The sequence below is a fragment of the Mauremys reevesii genome, linkage group 13, assembly GCF_016161935.1.
Source record: "Mauremys reevesii isolate NIE-2019 linkage group 13, ASM1616193v1, whole genome shotgun sequence".
Classification (NCBI taxonomy): domain Eukaryota; kingdom Metazoa; phylum Chordata; order Testudines; family Geoemydidae; genus Mauremys; species Mauremys reevesii.
Genome location: NC_052635.1, coordinates 1,534,476 through 1,558,025, shown reverse-complemented (window position 1 = coordinate 1,558,025; position 23,550 = coordinate 1,534,476). Strand labels below are relative to the sequence as shown.

Here is a 23,550-nt window from a genome sequence, read left to right as displayed (position 1 = left end):
TCCAGAGACATGGCTGGTTTGCAACAGGAAACCCAGTTTGCATATTCTCTTCCTTGATCATGTTGTAAACTTCAGCCCTGATGATCTCGGTTTCTCAGGTTCAATTTGGGGGTGGGGTGAAGAGTGATTTTGCCGGAAAAGCAGGGCCGCCCAGAGGGGGGGCAAGTGGGGCAATTTGCCCCAGGCCCCGCTGGGGCCCCCACAAGAGTTTTTCGGGGCCTCTGGAGTGGGGTCCTTCACTTGCTCTGGGGGCCCCGGAAAACTCTCGTGGGGCCCGGGCCTCCGGAGCTTCTTCCGCTCCGGGTCTTGGGCGGCAATTCGGCGGGGAGGGGCTTCCGCTCCAGGACCTGCCACCAAAGTGCCCTGAAGACCCGCAGCAGGGGGTCCTTCCACCCTGGGACCCCCGCCGAAGTGCCGGGTCTTCAGCAGCAATTCGGCGGCGGGGGGAGCACCGCCGCCAAAGATCCCAGGCCCCCTGAATCCTCTGGGCGGCCCTGGAGAAAAGCTGACAAAACCACCTGAAAGTCTCTCTGAATTGTCTACCAAACTGAGGCCTGGTCTACACTGGAATATTCTACATCGCTCAGGGTGGGGAAAATCCACTCCCCGCAGCAACTGAGTTAAGTCCCTGCCTAGACAGTACTAGGTCAAGGGAAGAATTCTTCTGTCGAGCCAGTTATCGCCCTTTTGGGAGAGGGATTGTCCATGCCAAAGGGCGAAGCCCTCCCACTGGCAAAGATCGTTACTACACTGACGCGCTGCAGCTCCAGAGCTGGGCGTTTCAAGCGCAGACAAGCGCTGACTCTCTGTTAATTTTTAACATACATTTCGGTGCCTACATTGTCATTGTTCTGGTGAATCAAAATACAAACTAAGAAAAGTGTATGTGTCTTTCAAAGGGAGTGCCTTTTTAGAGCAGTGTAGGGCTGGAGGGGACCTTCAGGGGGGTCATCTAGACAACACCTGGCAGGTGTTTGTCTAACCTGTTCTTAAAACCCTCCAATTGACAGGGATTCCCCAACCACCCCTTATAACCTGTTCCCTCACTTGATGGTTCTTATTGTTAAATTTCTTCCCTAATATCGAAACTAACACCCCCCCCCCCGATTAAGCCCATTGCTTCTTGTCCAGTGCCTCTCAATCTTTCTATTGGTGACCCCCTTTCACACAGCAGGCCTATGAGAGTGACACCCCTTATACATTAAAAACACATTTTTATATTTAACACTATTATAAATGCTGGAGGCCAAGCGGGGACTTGGGAATGGAGGCTGAGAGCTTGCAACCCCCACGTAATAACCTCAGGACCTCCTGAGGGGTCACAACCCCCAGTTTGAGAACCCCTGTTCTTGTTCTACCTTCAGTGAACATGGAGAACAATTGATGGTTCTCCTCCTCTTTATAGCATCCTTAACATATTTGAAGACTGTTATCAGACCTCCCCCAAGCCTTCTTTTCTCAAGACTAAGCATGCCCAGTTTTTCAAGGTCAGGTTTTACCATCCCTTTATCATGTTTGTTGCTCTCCTCTGGACTCTCTCCAATTTGTCCACATCTTTTTTTTTTACGTGCAGCACCCAGACCTGGACACAATACTCCAGCTGAGGCCTCACCAGAGCGGAGTAGAGCAGGACAATTACCTCCCATATCTTACATACAAGTGTGTTTGAAATAGACCCCAGTACAGTATTAGCTTTGTTTGAAGTTGCAGCATATTGTTGACTCATATTCAATTTGAGATGCACTATAACCCCCAGCTCTTTTTTTCAGCAGTACTTCTGCCTAGCCAGCTATTCTCACTGTCTATCACTGACCTACTTTTTTCTGGGTTGCGTGTGGCAAATTGATTTGACCATATATTGTTTTCCCTCCTCTAATCGTTCTCTGCCTGTTGTTCCTCTCCTTAGACTGTGAGTTTCTAGGTTTGGAGGCTTAGATTATTAAAACTTCCTAGGGGATTCAGGTGCCCATTTCCCATGAGGTGCAATACAGATCGTTTCAGCGGTGGGGAAAGTTTAGTTTCAGTGATGGTGAGAGTGTTTAGAAAGCACATTACAAGTTGTGGATGGTATAACAACAGCAAAGACAATAATAATAATAATAATGAGAAGCAGGAGGGGGATTTTATGGTTAAGACACTGGACTGGATCTTAGCAGATCCTGGTTGTATCCTTGACTCTCACAAACTCCTTCTGGGACCCTGGGCAGGCCACTAGGGCTGGAATTTCTGGAGGCATCTGAGGCAGTTGGGGTTTGGTGGGATTTGGGTGCTGGAGTCTCACATCTGTTTCAAGGTCCGAGCCATAATCTCTCTGGACTCCTGAAATCATTTACACAAGTGCTTAAGTTAAGGCACTCGGGTAGTTCAACTGATTTTTGGGGAATTACTCATGGGAGTGACGTTGGGTGTACGCTGCGATCTGCGATTTCCAAAGGGGTCTAAGGGGTTAGTGTCCCAATTGCTGTGGAATTTCAGTAGGATTCGGGCACGTTCCCTTAGGCATCCCTGAACATCTCTGTCTAACTAGTATCCGAGGGGGAGCCGTGTTAGTCTGGATCTGTAAAAGCAGCAAAGAATCCTGTGGCACCTTATAGACTAACAGACGTTCTGCAGCATGAGCATGAGCATGAGCTGCATCCGAAGAAGTGGGTATTCACCCACGAAAGCTCTGTCTAACTAGTTGCAGGTTTTACACTTCCAGGCACTTCCAGGCACAATGGAGCCCGGATTCCTGTCGGGGCCTCCACCAGCAGCAAAAATAATGTTTTGCTGCCCTCTAGTATTCGTTTTTAGCATCTCTTTTCTTACTCCCGTTTGTACGGTTGGATTTAAGTCAGGTTGTTCATTAGTAAGTACAGGAGCTTCTTTGATTCCTCTGGGAAATCCCCTGTTTTCTGATTTCTGGGATAAAACATAGACGCATAACAGGTGCTTGTCTAAACTAAATCCAGAAGAGTTATGAGAGACGTGAAGGAGTGAAAACCTAATATAAAAAATTAGGATGGGAAATTTATTTATCGCTGTGTAAATGTGTCTATTTCTTGTGCATCTGCTGCCCCCTGCGGGCTATCGGGGTGTAAAAGTAGATGGATTTGGGGGCTAAACCTAACTGGTTTTGAACCAGTGCGTCTCTCGAAAACGGACACACATTTTTGTCCTTTGGCCTCATACTGGTTGTCTGTAAAGGCAGCAGGTTTTGAAAATATTCTGGGGTATGTGGAAACACCCTAGTTAACTGAGACTGCAGCTTTTGAGGTAATTTTAAGTGTAGCACCTGGCATTACATCTGCAATTTTCAAAGAGGGCTAGGGGATTTGATTGCCGGATTCCCATTAATTTCACAGGGAATGTGGTGTCCAAATCCCTAAAGCTGGTTCCACGGGTCCCCATAAGGAGATCCTGGACGTCCTTTTCCCAAAGAACAACCGATTAAGTCTCTGGCCCAAGGGAGTTAGATGTGCAAATTCAGTTGGAGTTGGGCACCTAAATCCCTTTGAAAATCCCATATTATATCTGTCCATACCCACGCTGCTACCTGTGTTCCTTATACCTCTTCCATCTCCGTCTCCCTCTGAGTACTGAACACCATTACTGTTAGTCATAAGAGTAATGCTGCGATTTATTAGCGCCTCTCCAATGTAAATATTTCCCCCAGTCCTTCAATCGCCCATTTGTTATCCAGTCTCCTTCAAAGGGTGAAAGTCTCACTTCTTCCTACAAAAATAGCTTCGCTTTCGTTAAGGCAGCAGTTGTCACCTGCAGAACAAGGAAACATCTGAGCTAGCTTGTCCTGTGAACAGAAAGGTGAATGGGTGCCTCTGTTTGACCTCTTTTCTGTAGTGTCTGGGTGAGAGAGGAAATTAGGTGTTTGCCCAGCAGAGGGGGCGATTGGCTCTGTACAAAACAGTGACACAAATGTCAAAAAGAAAAAAAAATCTCTTCTCCATTCCAGAGCCAACAACACGGGCGACAACAGAGCAAAAACTATTGTTCGGGCCTCTCAGGTGGTTTAAATTGTCAGCGGAGCTAGACTGCTCTGGTCCATTGATTCCTGCGGAGCTACAGCCACAAACATGGCACAGGCACAGGAAAAAGAATCTGTCCCACAAAATCTCTGTCAAAAAGATGTAAGCACGGGTATCCCTAACAGGGGTCTAAGCACGGGTATCCCTAACAGAGGTCTAAGCACGGGTATCCCTAACAGGGGTCTAAGCACGGGTATCCCTAACAGGGGTCTAAGCACGGGTATCCCTAACAGAGAGAGAAACCAGGGCGGGCTCCAGACCCCAGCGCGCTTGGGGCGGCGTGCCTGCGGGAGGTCCACCGGAGCCGCGGGACCGGCGACCACTAGAGCGCCCCCGCGGCGTGCTGCCGTGCTTGGGGCTGCGAAGAGCCGCCCCTGATAGAAACACGGGGGGTTTTTTGACGAGCGTACAGAGAGAATGATCCTTCACATCCCCTTGAAGGCCAAGGGGTGGCAGGTTTGTAGAAATTCTGGTGGTGCCCAGAGCCCGCCCCTGCCCAAACTCTGCCCCTCACCTGCCCAAGGCTCTGGGAGGGAGTTTGGGTGGGGGAGGAGGTCTGGGGTGCAGGCCCTAGGCTGGGGTAGGGGATTGGGGTGCAGGGTGCAGGCTCTGGGAGGGAGTTTGGGGATGGGAGGGGGTGCAGAGATGTGGGGTGTGGCTGCAGATGAGGGGTTTGGGATGTGGAAGGGGCTCAGGGCTTGGGCAGAGGGTTGAGGGTGCAGGGGGATGATGGCTCTGGCTGGGACTGGGGATAAGGTGTTTGGGGTGTGGGAGGGGCTCAGTGCTAGGGCAGAGGGTTAGGGTTTGGGGGGTGAGGGCGCTGGCTGGGACTGGGGATAAGGTGTTTGGGGTGCTGGAGGGGCTCCGGGTTCAGGCAGAGGTTTGAGGGTGTGGTGGGGGGTGAAATCTCTGGCTGGGGGTGTGGGCTCAGGGGTGGGACAGGGCTGGGGATGAGTTTGGGGTGCAGGCAGGCTGCTCTGGGACAGGGGACAGAGATGAGGACTCCCCCCAGCCCTTTCCCTGCCAGCAGCAGCGAGCTCTGGGGGAGAAGCCCCCCCAGCAGCACACTCACCCCCACCACGGTCACTGCATGTGCTCCTAGGGTCCCTCTCACGTCCAGGAAGCTCCCTCACCTCCCCCATGGTGGGTGCCGGGGGGGTGCTGCGTGTGCCTCCTCCCCCGCTGTTGCCCTTGACTGTAGCTTCATTGGGGGTGAGGGGTGGGGCTGCCTCCTTGCCCAGCGTGGGGCAAGAGGGGTGACTGCAGGGGGGGACAGACACCTGTGCTGCTGGAGGGTCCTGCTGGAAAAGGGAAGGGTCTGAGGGGGAAGGGCAGGCTCAGATAAGTTGGGGGGCGCTAGGACCCCGAGGCAGCAGTTGCTGCAGGGAGGCAACATGGAGCTGCAGGGAAGAGACCGCGTGTCAGTTTTCGGAGTAGCAGCCATGCTCCGGCCCCGGGAAGGCAAGAGGGGGACAGGGGAGGCACGGGGGGAGGGAGGACACCCGGCCCCAAATATTGGTGGGCCCCTGGGCTCTAAATATTGCTGGTGCCCGAGCACCACGTGGCTACGGAACTCGCCGCCCGCTGTGTTGCCGAAAGAGAGGCACAGAACACGCGTGTTCTCCAGAGATTCATGGATTCTAAGGACAGGAGGGACCCCTGTGAAAATCTCGTCTGACCTCTTTCATAATGCGCTGCTGGCTCTGGAATGTCACCCAACGTTTTCTGCATCAAGCCCAGAACTTCCGTGTGAACTAGTGTAACTCTGGGAGAGACATGTCGTCTCCGTGCCAAGATTTCGAGTGAAGGAGAGTCCATCCTTCCCCCCCCCCCGTGCCCTCTCATTGATGTCACCGCTAGTGTCCAAAGTGACTGGGGATTTTGGATACTTCACTCTTTACGTGCCCATCTTGAAATGCCTAAAAAGGAGCCTGATTTTCAGAATGTGCTAAGCCTTTGCCCCATTTAAGGTGCCTAAATTTGGCATCCAAAAATTGGGACACCCCGGAATCACTATACAAATGTAGACCGGGGGCAGAACTTGGCCCACTGAACCCTAACCCCAAAACACTGGCAACTTGTTGGCCTTTCACATTATCAAAATACGTCACTCTGCACCAGCAGGAGATTAGCATATGTACCTCAGGCCAGGAACCCAGTCCTAAGAGCAGACACGTATCATGTATCATGTTACTGTACCTCCCCCCCCCCCCCCGAAATACCAGCCCACAGAAAATGTCAGAACTGCGTAAAGAATTGCAGGCCACATCCTCTGCTGATTAGAACTGGCTGATTTAACCGCAGCTGAAATTCTTTCTCTGAGCTTTTCCCTCGTTCTGCCCGTGAAATCTATCACCATATTGGCTGCCTCAGAGTTCACTCACAGCACACACACAAACATGGCAACTGCATGCACCCAGCTACTGTGACTTCCTTTGTCAATTGCCCTCCTGAATCCACGGCTGGCTTTCAGAAGTATTCAGGCCAACTGAAAGCCAGTTGGGTGGCTTCTTCCATTCTGACTGATGGCTGGAAAAATAACTCAAACCCATGTGTTAATTAAACTTTTACTGGTATTATTATGTAAGTATTACTTTTCTTTCCTTCGTTCGTTCGTTTCCTCTTATCTTCTAGCTGCTGTATATATTTCTCTCCCTTTCTTTCCTGTGAATGCTAGTTAAGGAAGAAGTTCATTAGAGAGACAAAGTGGGTGAGGTAATATATTGTATTAGATCGGGACAAGCTTTCAAGCCACACTCCATACAAAGAAGCTACTGTATTTTTCAGTGAGTTCACACCTTCTATTGGTTGTAGCAATGCAGCAAAATAGGCTGCCTTCTTCAGACATCATTGCTGTGTGAAGGTGGCATTTATTCCCTATAACTAAGCAGTTCCTTGTAACTCATGTTTTCTTTCTTGATATTCACAGGCAAAGGTGTTCTGTGCAATCAGATAACACAGACACCCTCAGCTCTTACGGCGGAGATGGGGAACCAAGCAAAAATATTTTGCAATTATGCTACTACCTACTCAGATCCTGATTTGTACTGGTATCGTCAGCTCTCTGACAACACCCTGCAGTTCATTCTATACAGGGATAACTCCCAGACCCGGGATGCTGAATTTACCAAGGGACGCTTTGCTGTGGAGCGGGATTTAGCAGCAAAAACCTTCCACTTGGTTATATCACCCGTGGGAAGTGAGGATGCCGCTTCCTATTACTGTGCCATCAGAGCCACGATGACGCAGCCCGACTGCAGCGCTGTACAAAAACTTCCCGGAAAGGCCCTTCCTGTGCAGTACATCTCCTACACCTGCACATTTCAATGGGAGTTACGCACCTAAATGCCTTTGAAACTCGAGCGCTAAGTGGCCTGCCCAAGGTCTCACACAGGAAGTCTGTGACAGAACAGGGACTTTCACTAAGGCTTCCCAGTCCTAGGCGAGTGTCCTAACCATTGGGCCATCCTGTCTTTACACACAGTTTGCAGGCGGTTTTTGTATCTCTGTCACTAGACGCCAGCAGAGCTAAAGCAACACAACCCTCTTCCGAGCATGCAGTTATATCAGGGTAAAGATGCTTTTGTCAGTATAGGTTATTCCCATAAATCTAGCAAGAGAGGAACAAACCCTGTCTGTTGCCCAGCCCTTAGAATTCAGCCTATGTCATGAAGAAGGAAGGTTTCTATTCCTTCCAAAGCTCTTGTCCAAGCTATAATCTTTGTTATGGTAATGCTGGGTGTTCTCGTTATCCGTTTAAATGCCAAGGGCTTTTTTCAGTCCTGCTAATTTCTTGACCTCAGTGAAATCTTGTGGCAAGGAGTTCCACAGGCCGATTGTGCACTGTTTGGCAAAGTATTTCCTAGTGAAACCTCCAGAGGCCACAGATTTTCACCCAGCTATTCCTGCAGTGGAAGGGAATGTTCTAATAAATAAGTGAAAAATAAGAAACCAAGGCTGAGATACCTAAAAGGGCTCTCTCAGGGCATCCAACCTTTACTCGCTACCCTGAAGGAATTGCCTTTAACACGCCATAAGCAATTGTATAAACAGGGTCTGTTGCAGGGTGCTGGGCAGAGGGTTGCTGGTTCAGCCCTCTGTCACACCAGCTCCCATTTAGGAGAATACGTTAGAGCTGCTGGAGGTAACCTGGCCTTAATTTGGGAGGCAGAGACAGCTGCAGCCTAATTAGCCTGGGGCTGTAAAAAGCCTCAGAGGCAGGCGGCCAAGGGAGGCTCAGGGAGGCAGGGAGCAGGCAGGGGCTGGAAGCAGAGCGGTAGCGCTTCCCCGCAGCCGGTGACGGGCCAACTGTATCTGGCGAAACGGTGGTGGGAACAAGCCCGTGAATACACTGCACCAGAGGTGACTAGCCCCAGGGTCTCAGGGTGACCTTGGGAAACTAGCAGAGGCAGGACCCAGGGGGCGGGGGGGGCCTGTCCTGCTCTGCTACAGCATCTTCCATGAGGTTGTCGATTAGCCAACGTGCTCTGGGTCTCAGTTTTCTTTTTCAAAACTGGCTGCTCCAGCACCCTGTGTCACCTGCTAGTTTTCTGCCGCTCAGGACCCCCTATTGCCGCCCTGGGGTCAGCCCTGACTCTGGGGGACCCCCCCTCACTGAGCCCCCCACATCATTCCCTGCAGCCGGGCACCCCCAGCTCGATGGGACTGACATCTGTCACACGCTTTCTCTGCTCGCTCCCAGGAGAGGCGCGGCGCAGCGCTGCTCTGGGAGGGCTTTGTGGGGAGCGGGGTATTTGGAAACTGTCTCATTCCAGAGCTGCAGGCTCCTTTCGGTATCCTGGGCCATAGGACCCATGGAGCTAACGACCAAGACCTTGAACTTGACCCTGCCCCATAGCTCACCCTACAGCCCAGCAGCGCTCAGCATCGCACTGGGGCACTGGGGTCAGGCCTGACGCAGAGCCAGCGTCAGGAAAACACCCCATCAAAGACGGCGGCGGTTACAATGTTTTTCTGAGATGAGCGAGAGGCTGATGTTTTGCATGGCGTGACTAGCTGAGCGGCTGTCACCGCAGCATCCGGCCTCGTTTGGGCGCCTGCTAGTAACTGACATAGCGCAGGGGAAAGCGGGTGGGGGAGGGGATATATTTTGACTACAAATAAACCTCTGGCCTAGGTTGCTGTAGCAACTGTATCATCCTGCAAACCACCAAAAGTTATTTCCTCCCAGTGCCTTCCTGTTAGCAGTGAACAGAAAAAAACAACAAATGTTCCCTTCTGAACTTTGTATTTTCAATCTCTCTATCCCCACGCACACCCATCTCTGTCTCTATCTCTGCCTACCTATCCCCCTAGACGCCATCTCTCTCACACACACACTATCCCCATACACACCCGTGTGCGTGCACCCACATGTATTTTTGTGTGCATCTGTGTCTCTTTTTGTAGGATGGAAGAATATCCAGAATATTTTGGTTGGAATTTTCAAAGGGACCTAAGGAGTTAGATGCCCAAATCTTAATGAAAGCTAGGGGGTGTGTGTGGGGGGGTGCGCCTTACTCTTTGAGGACCCTTTGAAAAATCCAGACTTTAACAATGTTACTTTTTCTTCATGATACCTCTGTGGTTGGATTGTGAAAAGCATTTACAGGAATTAGGAGCACAGTCCCCATTGACTTCAGTGGACTTTGTTCGCCTAACTACAAAAGGCAATTTTCAAAATCCGACCCTTAATGATGAAAGTGGGAACAGTTTTGTGCAGTGTTTTTCTTGCAACAAGTCCGCAGAAAGATGAACTCAATTCACAGAAATTCATGGCAGTAACCCCTGGATTTCCGGACTTCAGTGGCCATTGAATAAAATCCTTGGTGATTAGCTCAGACCCAACCACACACCTATGAGTAGAATAAATTCAGGATCACTGAAGACAGAGGATAAAAGAAAAGGTCGTTCTTTCCTTTTGCACAATCACCTTTATTATTTCAGTAGTAAGCACAGAAAGCTACAACCACTGGTTCCATATAAATGCACAGATCTCCAAGGTGACATTACTAGCTATTAAAAATAACATGAGTACATATGTCACCACGTCCTCAGCTGGTGTATATCAGCACAGCTCTGTTGAAGTCAATGGAGTTGTACCAATTTATACCAGCGACAGACCTGGCACAAATTTTCTACACTATAATGATAAAATGCTTCGGCTATGAATGGATTTTCTAAGCAATAAAACAGTATTTTTATATAGTGAAAAAAATCAAACAGATTTTGCAAAGCTGCCTAAGGGATTTGGAAGCCTCAGTATAATACTGTGGTAGGGAAACTTCCTGCTAAATATTCCTATTAAACAGAAGACTGAAGAAGAATACAAGTGCTTGCTATCTTGTGATAAGACAGTTAGGAGTCAGAACTAACTAGCAATAAAAGGAAAGGGGAACCGAAAACACTGAATAATATAAACCATGGAAAAGAAGATCTGGGGAGAAATCCGGAGAAGGTGATAATTGATATAGACGTATTGAAGTCACCGATTGACAGCAGTTGGGATGTGGCCCATTGACTCCAAAATCGCTACAGTCCATTTACACCAGTTGGGGGTTTATTCCAACTCACTCCAATAGCGTTACACTGGTTTATACCAGTTGCGAATCTGCCCCAACTGAAGTCACTGTCACTGGTCCCTGTCTCCTGTCTTCAGCCCATTGCTGGTTCACTCGTCACAACCTATGAAAATGAGAGATCTGCGGTTAGACATTCTGGACACTGTTCATTTCACTAGGACCAGCACTCCAGTGTCTACGCTCTGGTGATGATCTGTAATGGCTGATGTCCCAGATTCTGACTCAGGAGATCTGTGCTGGATTCCCAGGCTTTCTGTGTGACTTTGGGCATCGCAGGCCAACATTTCAAAAGCAACCTCTCATTTTGGGTGCCTGACCAAGGCCCTCCTTTCTGAAGGCTGCTGAGAATCTGCATCCACAAATGGAACCAGTGGGTGTGCAGACAAGTTATACCTGGTGGGGATCTGGTCCATCGATTCCAGTGGCGTTACAGCTGAATTATACCAGCTGGAGATCTGGCTCATTGACTCCCATTGGCTTTCAATGGGATTTTGTATCTCAAAACTCCCATAAAGTCCTTTGAAAATCACTAACAATGACCCCTCAAGCCCCAAAATGGACACTGTGATAGTAAGAGTCCCTACCTCAGAAAATGAACAACTTGACCGTCATGAGCATGTTGAAGGCGATGCTTTTGGCAAGCAGAACTCGCAGGCCCAGCACAGTCACTGACAGCATGTTCACTTTTTCCATGTTTGGCTCTGGGGGGAAAAAAAGGAGGGAGGGAACGGCTTGGATTGAATGGTTTTATATCAGCAGGAAGTGGGAAACACCTCAATAAAAATTATAAGAAAGAAAGAAAGAAAGAAAGAAAGAAAGAAAGAAAGAAAGAAAGAAGGCAAAGAGACATTTTAGAAAGAGAGAGTTAGCACAAGATTGAATTAAACAAATACAAATAATTAAAAAATTAGAAAAATACAGCAATCTTGAGCGAGAGAAAACAGAGACACTTTGCACAGACAGACAAACTAGCATTCCTTTATTTAATCCAGACTGTGGATTTCATTTGTATTCAGCCCATGTTCAGGCAAGATGTTAGTTCTTGCCCAGGCTGCAGACTTTAGCTAAGAACTGACAAACTCATAGCTGGAGAACAGACCAGTTAGTTTTGCTCAAAATAGGTATCAGTCTTCTAAGAATGTCTCCAGGATTTACACTCTCTCAGATGCTTGTGAGGTGCTCAATGCATCAGTCTCACTTGTCATGGCTGTAGAAAAGATGTAAGTTTTGCTTTATAACTTTAAAAATATTTGCTCTGAACTTACAACCTCAGGCAGAAGACTCATTCCCCTCTCCCATCTCCCCTGCCCATCCAGATGCACCATCACTCTCAGATGGGCCACCAAGAACCACTGCAATACAAAGGATTGTGTAGTGGCTCTATGGCACCTGGGAAATGCTACTTGCAAGGAAGCTGGTCATGTGGGCTTGGAAGCTGAATGAAGGAAATAAAACAAGTCGACAGGAAAATTTTCCATCTTTTTAGCTGTTTGAAGGGCAGAGAGTTCAGCCTCTTTGGTCTGGTCTGAAAACACTTTGAATTGACAGATCACTACAACTCTGCCCCTCTTATGATTAGCCGGTAACTCGGTGATGTTTGCTTGTGTTAGCCTGTAGGAAACTCTCTTATTCCTTTGTCCTAGTTAATAAACCTTTCGATAGTTTATTGCAGGATTGGCTACAGCCTTGTCTTTGGTGTAAGATCAAGGGCACCAATTGTTCTAGGGGAAGTGACTGGTCTCATGGGACTGGAAGCAACCTGAGTGTGGTGTGATTTTTGGTGTAAGTGACTAAGCCCCGTTTGTCTGGGTGGCAAGATAGACTGGAGCGCCCAAGGGACTGTCTGTGACTCCGTGGTAAGTCTGGCTCCGTGATCCAGGAGTTCACATTTGGTACTGAGTCCGTGAACTCTTATTCTACAGCACACACCGGTTTGGGGAGTCTGCCCTGTTTTTGACAGTCTGCCCTGAGGTAGGCCCTCATGGTTGTGAGCCACCCCAGACAGCCTGACTCCATGCATAACAAGGGACCTCCCAAATTCACCTCCATTTTCGTCAATTTCACAGTCATTGAATTTTTAAAATCTGACATTTCACTGTGTTGTAACCGTGGGGCTCCCAACCCAAAAGTGGGCTGGGGGGGCGGGGTGGGGTTGCAAGGCAATTGTAGGGGAGGCCATGGTATTACCACCTCCATTTTTGCACTGCTGGAGGTGGCAGTGCTGCCTTCAGAGCTGGGCTCCCAGCCAGCAGCCAGGGAGCCTCCTGCAGCCGTGGGAGGGTCTGGGAGATGGGTCTGACTCAGCCCTGGGAATGGTCCCTGGGGGGGGGGGAAAGGAAGTCCTGTCCCTCCCCAGAACGGTCAGGACTAGCATCTGGAGCCTGGCACAGGGTAAGCGCTCCCTGCCCTACCCCTCCCAGATGTCATGGGGGAGATCAGATTTCACAGTCCCTGATGTGTTTTTCATGGCCCTGAATTTGGCAGGGAGGGCCCAATGAATAATGTTTGTTGGTGACCAGCGCTGCTGCGTGGAAAGAGAAATTCCAAACTGCCAGTGTTCCATAAATAGTCAAATGTTACACATCATTTTTCAACTGAGAAATTCCATTTTCAAATATCCGCATTGAATCCACCCCCTCAGACAAACATAATCCCGCTGGCCCTTTATTATCTTTCATTCTATTTTTGGTAACTAACCTTCGACCGTGGAATTTGAAGATTCACACACTTGAGTGTTATTGGTTGAGGCCAGGGGGGTAGCTGTTGAAAGAGAAAAATGAAAATATAGCTCAATTAAAACAGTTCTGAAACAAATGATAAATACAACCTCCCCGCACCCAGGAATGAGTGAATGGAAATGTTTGAAAATCAGGTTGAAATTAACTTTTGAACTGGTCCTAATTTTTTTTATTCCCCCCCCCACGGAAAAAGTAGACATTTTGACAAAAAAAAATACGTTTTGGTGTTCAGCAACCAAAACCCAAACAATTCTGGCCCAAAGGGTTTAGGTGAAAACTGAAAAAAAATAATCATCTAAAAACATCTCAGAACAAAAGCCTTTTGGGGGGAAAAATCTTTTTTTTCTGACTAAAAATAAAAAATATTCTCAAAAAGCTAACACTTTCTGTAAAAATACATACTTAAAAGGTCCTATTTTCCACCAAGAAAAGGTTTTGAAACAAAATATTTGAAAAGTCCTAATTAATTTGATGAAACAAAGTGCTTTTTCCATTAAACTCCTAATCCACGTCTCACTGGTGTCAATAGGAGACTTTATGTGGAGATGGATCACAAGTTAAGGTTGAGATTTGGAGTCCCAATTCCCATTTATGTAAATGAAAATTCAACATCCAAACCCATGAGGTGGCTGTGAAAATCTAAGCCGTGCTAGAAATACTTTCAACTAGCACTGCCTGAAAAACGTAAAGCTAGTTTCACCAAGAACAAGTTACATTTTGAAGTTAGTTTCATTGCTAAATTCAAAACTGAGCCATGCTTTATTTTTTCAGATTTTATCATGTTTTTTTTAAATCAAAAATATAATCCAAATAGTTTCCAAAATTTTTGTTTAGCTAAAGTCCAGCTTTACATTTCTGAAAATTCCAACCACCATTTCAATAATATTGTCCAGAATGTTTCCTTAAAAAACTTTGATTAAAATCTCACACCATTATTCATGAAACATTAAATGCGGATTTTCTTTTTTCATATTCTTACAAGGTCACTTTTCAACACAGAAATGTGGGGGTTGACACGTTTCCCATCCAGGGTTAGATTTACAAAGGTGACTAAAGAGGCATTCGGGCGCCTGATGTGATTAATGGGTGTTAGGCGTCTAGATGCTGTTTAAAATGTCACTGGGGGTGAGATTTTTAGGCACCTAGTTGGACTTTTCAAAAACATCTAAGTGCCTAACACCCACTGGGAGCCTAAGTACCATTAAAAATCTGGCCCTAAATGGGTTAGGAAGGAGAAAGCCCTTCCGTGCACCTGTGTGTGTCTCTGGGCACTGAAACGCCACTGGACATCTGCCCCCTAGCTCCCATGAGAGGTTCTATGGAACATTCCTGGGTAGGGATGGGTGTCCTTGAATTCAGGACTATGACGCACCATGACATGAGGTGCAGCTGGAAAGCGATGATAAAATTCACATTAGGACCATATAACCGTACCTGATTGAGGCTTTGTTTGATTATAGTTCACTCCCTCATGTCTAACATAGCAGCCCACTTCTTCATTGGGTTCTACCTTGACCACCTGGATCATGCTGTATTTCCCGTTCGAAGAGAGAATTCCTTCTTTCGATTTGTAGACAGTGTTTGTCTCTTGACTCATGTTTACTTCTATGTTCTTGGGGAAGAAATCCTTAACTAAACAAGCCGCCGTCAACTTGTTGCCATCGCTTGGTTTTGCGTTTGCCGATTTCACAACAAAAACAGAAGGAGAGGAAGGCTCTGGATTTTCTGAGAACAAATAATTGATGGTTATAATGTAATTAGATTAAATTCTAAAGGGAGGGAGAGTTAGATCATAGAATAAAGTCGTGGAATATGGAGTCCCTCGCCTCTGGGTCAGATACACCTCAGTTTTGGATATGGTGATGGGATATAGAGCGCTACATCTCCAAATTGCTGGTTTGGAAACAGGCCCTGCTGATGGTAATTGGAGAAAATATCACCTGAGGTATTTTTTAAAGACGCTAATTCTAGGTGCAACCTTCACTGGCTGGGATCCTTGCTGGAAATACCAGCAAGCGGTGCTGAAGGCAGAACGGACTACAGAAGACAGAGACGGGGAGAGAGATGGGAACTACGGCTGTGATTTGCAAAGGAGACTAAAAGAGTTGCGCACTCAAAACCCCATCCTGAAAACTCAAGAGTGGACATGTGTATGAATATCAAAAACAATTCCCAGGTTCCCTATGTCCTTAACACTTACTTATATCGGTGAGAACTCCCAGGCATCTGTAGCCTCTCCTGTGTGAGTGAGAACTTCAGTCTTTAACAAGGGGGCCTTAAAATTAGCAAACTCCACACACCTAGAGCATCAAACTCAACAGCATAATTTAATCCTGCATTGACGTCATCTTGGCACCTGCTCTGAAATTATAAATGCGCCCGCGGGAAGGTTCTGCGTGTTCCGTGGAACCATCGCAATAACGGTACAAAGAAAGTTCAGTCGGTGGGTGACCGATCCTGCTCTCTCTTACTCCTGGCTCTACAAGGAATGCACCGGAAATCATGGCTCTACTTCAGGAGTAAAGAACCACTCCTAGTAATAGTGGCAAAAACAAAAATCCTTTAGTCATTTACAGTTGCCGAGTTCCACAGAGGCTTTTGCAATTCTACTAAGAGCTATAACAGTATTTTTCTACTCTTCCTGCACCTTTTCAATCCGTTCCCCACGTGTGAGAGGACCAAGGAACACAACCTCTCTGGAGAAGTGTTGTTATGGGCACTTTAAAGGCAAGCAAATCTGATGTCATCAGACCACTTCATGCTGGTGTCTCAAAACGTTTCATCACCGTGAATATCCAGAAAACCTAGTTAATGTGGAATGGCCTGAGGGATACAGGGGCACTGTCAGTGCCTGAAATTTCACTAAAAAGAACAGGAGTCCTTGTGGCACCTTAGAGACTAACACATTTTGTTAGTCTCTAAGGTGCCACAAGTACTCCTGTTCTTTTTGCAGATACAGACTAACACCGCTGCTACTCTGAAACCTGAAATTTAACTGCTCCTGGCCAGGGTTTTCTGAGGTGTGAAGTGTATGGTGTCAATTATGTAAATACGAAGAAAACCTGAGTTGCATCTGACATAAATCCACGTTGCTGCCTTGGAGTCAGTGGGACCAAGCACCAGCTGGCGTCAACCAGCCATAGATCAATGGGATTCAGTGGGGTGGTTTAACTGACCTGAGAGCCCTATTCTATCAAAGGGCCAAATCCCCCACTGGTGTAAATCAGCAGCAGCGCTAAATTCAATGGGAAGTCTTTCAGTTTACACCAGCCAGAGCGCGCTAATACCCACAATGGCGGTTGAGTTCTGCACGATTAGGGATGTGCTGCTTTTCCACTTGTGTTGGGTCTCCGTGATAGTTTGTTCGTTTAACTTACAATAAAAAGAACAGGCACATGCGACAGGTCTTCTCTGTCCTCTGGCCTGTCCTATTGACAGTCCCGTGCCGTGATCTCTGTATTGTGCAGACTGACTGGCAGCCCGCCCCTGTGAGACAACCCCGACTGTGCAAACGGATCCCTCAGGACCGACCTTTGTGCGAAATGCAATCTAAGACCTAGGCAAACCAGCCTCCTGTCTCCACTGATAGTCATAAAAGTCATCAAAGCCAGACTCTCCCCGCACCTCCACCGTGGGAACACGATTCACGTTAATGGCGTCACTCCGGATTTAGGAGGGGATAATCTGGCTCAGCATACCCCATTATCTAGGCACTGGAAACAGCGGCTCAAACTCCTGAATGATCCAGAACCAGCGTGGCTGCACTGTAGGCAGAGCTGTGCTGGTTTGCACCAGCTGAGAACCCTTAGCAATGCAGCCAACTGACATATCAGAGGTAACAAAATGATACTTACTGGGCTCAACAGAAAGCCTGGTGCCTTTGCCAAAAGTCAGAGCTCTGGTCTCCCACGCACAGTGCTGCAGGGCCAGACACAGAACTCAAGAGGCGGCTCTAAGAGGAAGCCTGATTTGCACCAGTGAAATGCAGACGCTACACATCCCTTCGGCTTATGCCATGGGAACCAACCACTATAGACAATACAACCTAGCTGTTCCTTACTGGGCTCAACCAAAAGCTTAACACCACTTCCAAAAGTCACAGCGGTAGCTTTCCAAACCCAGCGCTTTCTCTCCAGTCAGATAACTGCATCGTTTGTCTTAAATCCTATTCTAAAGGAAGCCTCTCAGGTCACTTCAGTCTGAAAATTCAGCTGATTGTAACCACTTCTCCGCCTCAATCGTGCCAGTAGAAAGAGGGACATTTGTTTCAAATGTGTCTCCATTTTCCTGGCTTGGAAATGCCCTACCTTTTTTCCCCGGGAAGATTTCTCTTAACTTTTAGCAATGACTTTATCAAAGGGGGTATAAAAATGACTCATCGAATCAAAAAATGCAGTTTTCAGGAAAGGAAAAATGTCAATCAAAATCTCAATTTTAAAAATGATTAAACGTATCATTCAAAATTACAAAAAAAACCCTGATAGCTGACAGGTTTTGAACATAATGGATTTGGGGGGAAAATATTTATTTTCAATTTTTAAAAAAAGTTGGTGAAAATGTTTCAGCCAACTATATTTATTAGTGGGCCTGCTTTTCATTCAGCCTGGAGAACATTCTTCTCCAGTGCAAAGGAAAAAATGGAATTAACAATGGGAATGAAACGTTTTTATCGGGGGTGGGGGGACTGTTTATCTTTGTACTTCTTTGCAGCGCCAGCACAACCAGGGAAGGAATCGTTACTTTATTTCTCTCTCTCTTTTGAAAAAAAAAGAGTGAATTTAGTGCTGGAAAAAGATGCAGACTGAAGAGTGAGAGAGATACAAGACTTACCTGGTTCCACAGCCAAAGTTGTGCCTTTCCCAAATATTAAAGAATCAGCACTTCGCACACAGTGTGACAAGGCTCTTCAAAAAAAACCTGCTTGGGACGTGCTCTGAAATCTGTGAATTTCTGGATTACATTCTGGAATCTAGGGGCCAAGTTCTGAGAACTTTACGCGCATTGAGAAGCTTTTCAGTCTTTGCATGGCCCTGTTAAAATCAATGGGGCGTCCTGCGGAGTAAGGGATTCATGAACATCAGGGTATCACTATCTTGCCCAAAGCTGGAGTTTTCAAAGGAACTGTAAGGATTTAGGTGTCAGATTCCCTTTGAAATTCAATGAGATCTGGGTGCCTAAGTCCCTTGGGCTCCGTGCAAAACCCCAGCCTTCACTATCAGTTTATGAAAAGCCTTCCAACTTGTTTTGCCCCCACTCACCTGCCTGGACTGCGAGTTTAGTCCCATTTCCAAACGTGAGTTTCACAGTGGTAAACGCACTGCTAAATTCTCACACCGAGTCCCTGCCCTGGGTCGCGCACCTGCAGCATGTCTCTAGCACCCACCTCGCTCAGACCAATTGCTCTTCCATTCCCCTTGAAATGAGTTCGTTCCTCTCTAACAAAGGGGAAATGGCTGCGTACGAACCTTCCATCGCTACTGAGGAAATGCGACCATTTAAGGAGGTATTTTTAAGGTTGACAAATACTCCCTGATATTTTACACCTGGCTAAAACCCTTGACGGGAAATAAAGTATCTACTAAGCTGAGGTTCTCAAAGATTTGGGATAATTCCTGTTAATTAATGGCCATTTAGCATCCAAATCCACTCAGAGGCTTTGAAAATGTCAACCCTAAGGAACAATCTCTCCCAACTGAGAGAAGTTTCCAGCATCTCAAGTCTTAAATTATGTGCAAGGAAAATCTTTTGACTCTGCAGTTCTCTCAGTTCCCCACCCCCGCCCCAATACACTCTGCTCGGCTCGGGGGTGAGGTCTCAACCAGGAATGGCACTAATGATGCCTCGCTCTCCCACAGGGCTTCCCATGCACGAACCTCCGAGAGCTCTGCAAGGAGATACGGTTACCGCTCCTCGGTTCACAGATGGAGAAACTGAATCGCCCAAGCTCAGCGTAGGGTGGGGGTTCAGGGTTAGATTTAACGCGGGGATTTTCGAAGGTGCCCAGGAGAACTAGGCGCTGAAGTCAGTGGGACGTGGGCACCTAACTCGCCTGGGCTCCCTTGGAAAGCCCCGGTATAAACACACCGGCCAAGGTTCGGGCGCCCGACCCTAGGCTCCTGAATCCGTGTCTAGATGGCTCCATAAGCGGCGTCTCTCCTGAACACACAACGGCCCCGTCTTTGGGACCGGCCCGAGGAGCGCTGGGCTGGACGCGCGGCGCTTTTAAAAGTCGCCCCGTAGATGCCTGGGATCCTCTGTCTAGCCCCCCGAATAGGAAAACGCCTTAGCCCCACGCAATAGTGATTCGGAGCCGCTAAAACACAACAGCTACGTACTGGGTTCCACTGTGAGCCGGGTCCCGCTGCCGAAGAGAAGAGCTGTTGCGGCACCGTTACACGCGGCAGTACAAAAACGGTGCGCCTGGCTAGCCCGCTTTGGTGTGCTTCCCTCCCCGGCTGCGGGACCCCAGCTGTGCAGAGACCCCCCAGCGCCGCGCTGCGTTCTCCGCACAGAGCACCGCGAGGCCCTTTTCTGATCCCCGACAGACACTGTCCAAGTGCTGAGCTGCCGGGACAGCTTCACTGGGACAGATTCCCGGGAGGTGCAAGCTGGCACAGCTGTGTTAAGGAGCTCAGAAGGGCAGTGCCACCCGTGGGTGCACAAAGGGGGAATATGCAATAGGAGCAGAGAGTTTATTTTAACCTCTGCTGGAATCCTGTGTCCAGCTCTGGTGCTCACAATTCAGGAAAGGGGCTGATAAATTGGAGAGGGGTCAGAGAGGAGCCAGGAGAATGATTAAAGGATTAGAAAACCTGCCTTATAGTGATAGACTCACGGGAGCTCAACCTGTTTATCTTAACAAAGAGAAGGTTAAGGGGTGATTTGATCACAGTTTACAGGTATCTACATAGGAAACAAATATTTGATAGTGGGTTTTCAGTGTAGCAGAGAGCGCTTTAACATGATCCAATGGCTGGAAATTGAACCTAGATGAATTCAGATTGGAAATAAGGTGCATATTTTAACACCGAGGGCAATTAACCAGTGGGACAGTTTACCAAGGGATTTTCCAGCACTGGCAATTTTTAGGTCAAGATGGGAGGTTTCTTTAAGAGATATTGGATGGGAATTATTTGGGGGAAGTTCTGTGCCGGTGATACACAGGAGGTCAGATTAAATGATCACAATGGTCCTTCTGGATTTGTAATCCAAGGCTCTGTAAAATCGACAGCGCTTTGGCAAATTACACAACCTGAGCTTCCCGCCCCAGTGACTTCTCTGGAGTTATGTCAATTTACATCAGCTGCTGATCTGGCCCAGGGCCTGGGGATCTGGGGAGCTGGTCCAACTGACTTCAATGAGCTACATCCATTTACACCAGGTGAGCATTTGGCCTCACTGATTTCTCTTGATTGACACCAGCTGGAGATCTGGCCCCTCTGATTGTGATGGAGCTGGACTAGCAGATATTTCCATGCTAGGAATTCTCTCTGCTGGGGTTTAACAGCCACAAGGACCCAAATGGTATTCACATTTTCTAGAGTCACTAATGAACACAATTGCTTGTACCTCCCACCTCAAGGCAACTTTTTATCATTTCTTTTAACTGTTTCTCAAAAAACAAATCAATATGAAACAAGATTGTTAAAAAATGCAAAAATTCACACAGAATTTTAGGCTTCTCCCTATACCCAACTATTTCTTAACCCACCCACCAAACAACTTTTAAAAAATACAGCTGTATGTATGACTGAACACTTTCTGTGCTATGTTCATGGAGAAGAGGCTTTTCAAAAGTGCCAAGGGAGCTGTGCTCCTATCTTCCTTCAGCATTTTTTGGAATTCTCCTTCATGGAGCACGCAAAAAGTTGAAAACATATAACGTTGCCTACCGGATTTCGACACCCAGATCATGTCATTTTCATGGGAATTGGGTTTTCAAGGGTAACATTTTCAAAAGCACCCACAAGCTAGATTTGTAAAGGTATTTAGGTTAATTTAGGCAGGTTTTATAGGTATTTCAAGATGCAGATAAGCACTTGGTGGGGCTTTCAAACATGTCAAGATGCATTGATTTCAATGGGAGTTAGCTATCTAGGTGCTTTTGAAAAATCTTACTAGGCACCTTTTGACAGCGGTAGTCACCTAAATACAATTAAATCTGGATCTCAGGAGCTGAAGCCTCATTGAAAGTCCATGCGACTGACTGACGATCATTAAGTGTCTATGTGATTTCAATGGAAATTAGGCACATAAGACTTTTGAGCATCTAAGCCTTGCCTGCTTTTGAAAATTTTACCCATAATCAACCAAGGACTGTTCTGCTGTGAGTTTCTAGATAGAACTGCATATTTCTGAACAATAAAATCAACCTTTCCACCACTATACCCTTCCCCAAAAAGCTCAAAAATACACCTGAGAAATACTTACGTGGTTCAACTCTCAGCTGAGTGCCTTTCCCAAAGATCAAGGGCCATGTGTTAACACACTTCAAATGGGCCCTACAAAAACTTACGTGTTCCATCTCGCTCAGAGGAATTCTGGAACGCCACGAACTGGCTCACAAACCCCAGATCTTTCCTCTTTAACTTAGAGCTTCACTTTCCAAAACAAAAACCAACAATCACCACCTACTCCAATTTCTTCAGTTTACACCCAAGGAACTAGAGACAAAGAAATCCAGCAACCAGCTATAAAGTTGTCCCATTGAGCCACCCCATATTTCAACCCTCTCTGAAAACTTTAATTACTTTTCTAAAAAAACCCTTAAACTTCATGGGTGACATTTTCCCAATCATCCACGCAATTTGGACATCCAATTCCCATTCATTTTGAAGGAACTTGGACATCCCAATTGTTTAAGCAGTTTTCAAAACTTTAGCCCCAGGTTATTAAGCCATTATTTCAGGAACATGGAAAACACTCGTGCTTCTTTTTGAGGATGAATTACTTACTTGGTTCCACGGTCACTTTGGTGCCTTTCCCGAAAATCAGTTTCTCATACTCCACAGAGTTAGAGAGCCATCGCAAAACCTCCCTAGAGCATCAACATTCAACCCTGGGGCCTGCGTTCTGAACTGACCTAAAATTGTGCAAATCCACTGACGTTTAGTGTCACTGAGGCACTTTTACACTAAATCTGGCCCAGATTATCAAGTCCTGAGCTAGTGGATATCAGTGTAACTCCATTGGTTCAGTAGCGCTACACCAATATATATGAGCTAAGGATCTAGACCACTGGCTCCACTGTGGCTATGTAGATATGCACCAGCTAGGGATCAGGTCCACTTACTCCAATAGAGCCACATCCAATTTACACCAGGGAGGGATCTGGCCCTTTGCCTCCTATGGAGTGATGCTGGTTTACACAAGTTGGGAATCTGGACCATTAGGTCCAATGGAGCTATGCAATGCATCTGAGCATCCAGAGCTGAGTCTTTAGCTGGCAAGAAAATCCTCTCAAACCCCAGAAAGCAAAATCCTTTCTGTGTGGAACCACGTAGCAATGCTCCCCGTCCCTTCTAGTGTAATTGTAAACATACAGAGCTTTTTACTTACTTGGTTCTACTGTGACCGTGGTCCCTTTTCCGAAGATGAGTTTATCTGTATCCACATTGTTTGTAGCCTGCTGAAGAATAGGTCTCTACAGGACCTCGGTGGACATGCCAAGACAGAGGACTAAAAACAGGACTTTATCCTTACAGGACACATTATCCAGAGCCCGGAAGTGGGTACCATGTCCTATTTCTGCCAAAAAATAGAAATAATCATTGTGTAGTTGAATGATTCCAAAGACTTTATTCCAGAAGATGCTTCTGAGCTAAACCTTCTTTCCAGCTCTTAGGATATTGATCAAAGTGTTTCTTCAGGGTTACATGGAAATAGGGAGAAAAAGAATAAAAAGTACTGTCGTTACCTCCTCTGAAATTTCAGGTTAGTGTATTTTCCCCCACAAAATATTGCTGTTCTTGCATCTGCAGGTTTTTGTACGGCACTCTATGGAGTTTGTGTCACTGTGCTCGTACCCCAGTCCATCACAGTGCTACACCTCATTACAAAAATCCCTCTTCTTTCTTACTGTACAGAGCTGTGAGAGTGCATGCAGCCATGTGACTTCTCAGGGACTGTTCCAAGGAAATGAAAGCAGTTGCTTACCACAGCTTCATTCCAGCCTTGGCAACATGAAGACAGGGGCCAAGATTTTCA

At 47.0% G+C, this 23,550-nt stretch overlaps 1 gene segment (V, D, J or C); it reads right to left on the bottom strand.

Annotated features, from left to right (window-relative positions):
- Positions 1-10,689: 10,689 nt before the first annotated feature.
- LOC120379834 lies at positions 10,690-22,349 on the bottom strand. The segment is given in 5 exon segments: positions 10,690-10,709; positions 11,191-11,307; positions 13,304-13,366; positions 14,779-15,069; positions 22,299-22,349. Coding segments are annotated over 3 exon segments (342 nt in total).
- Positions 22,350-23,550: the final 1,201 nt, after the last annotated feature.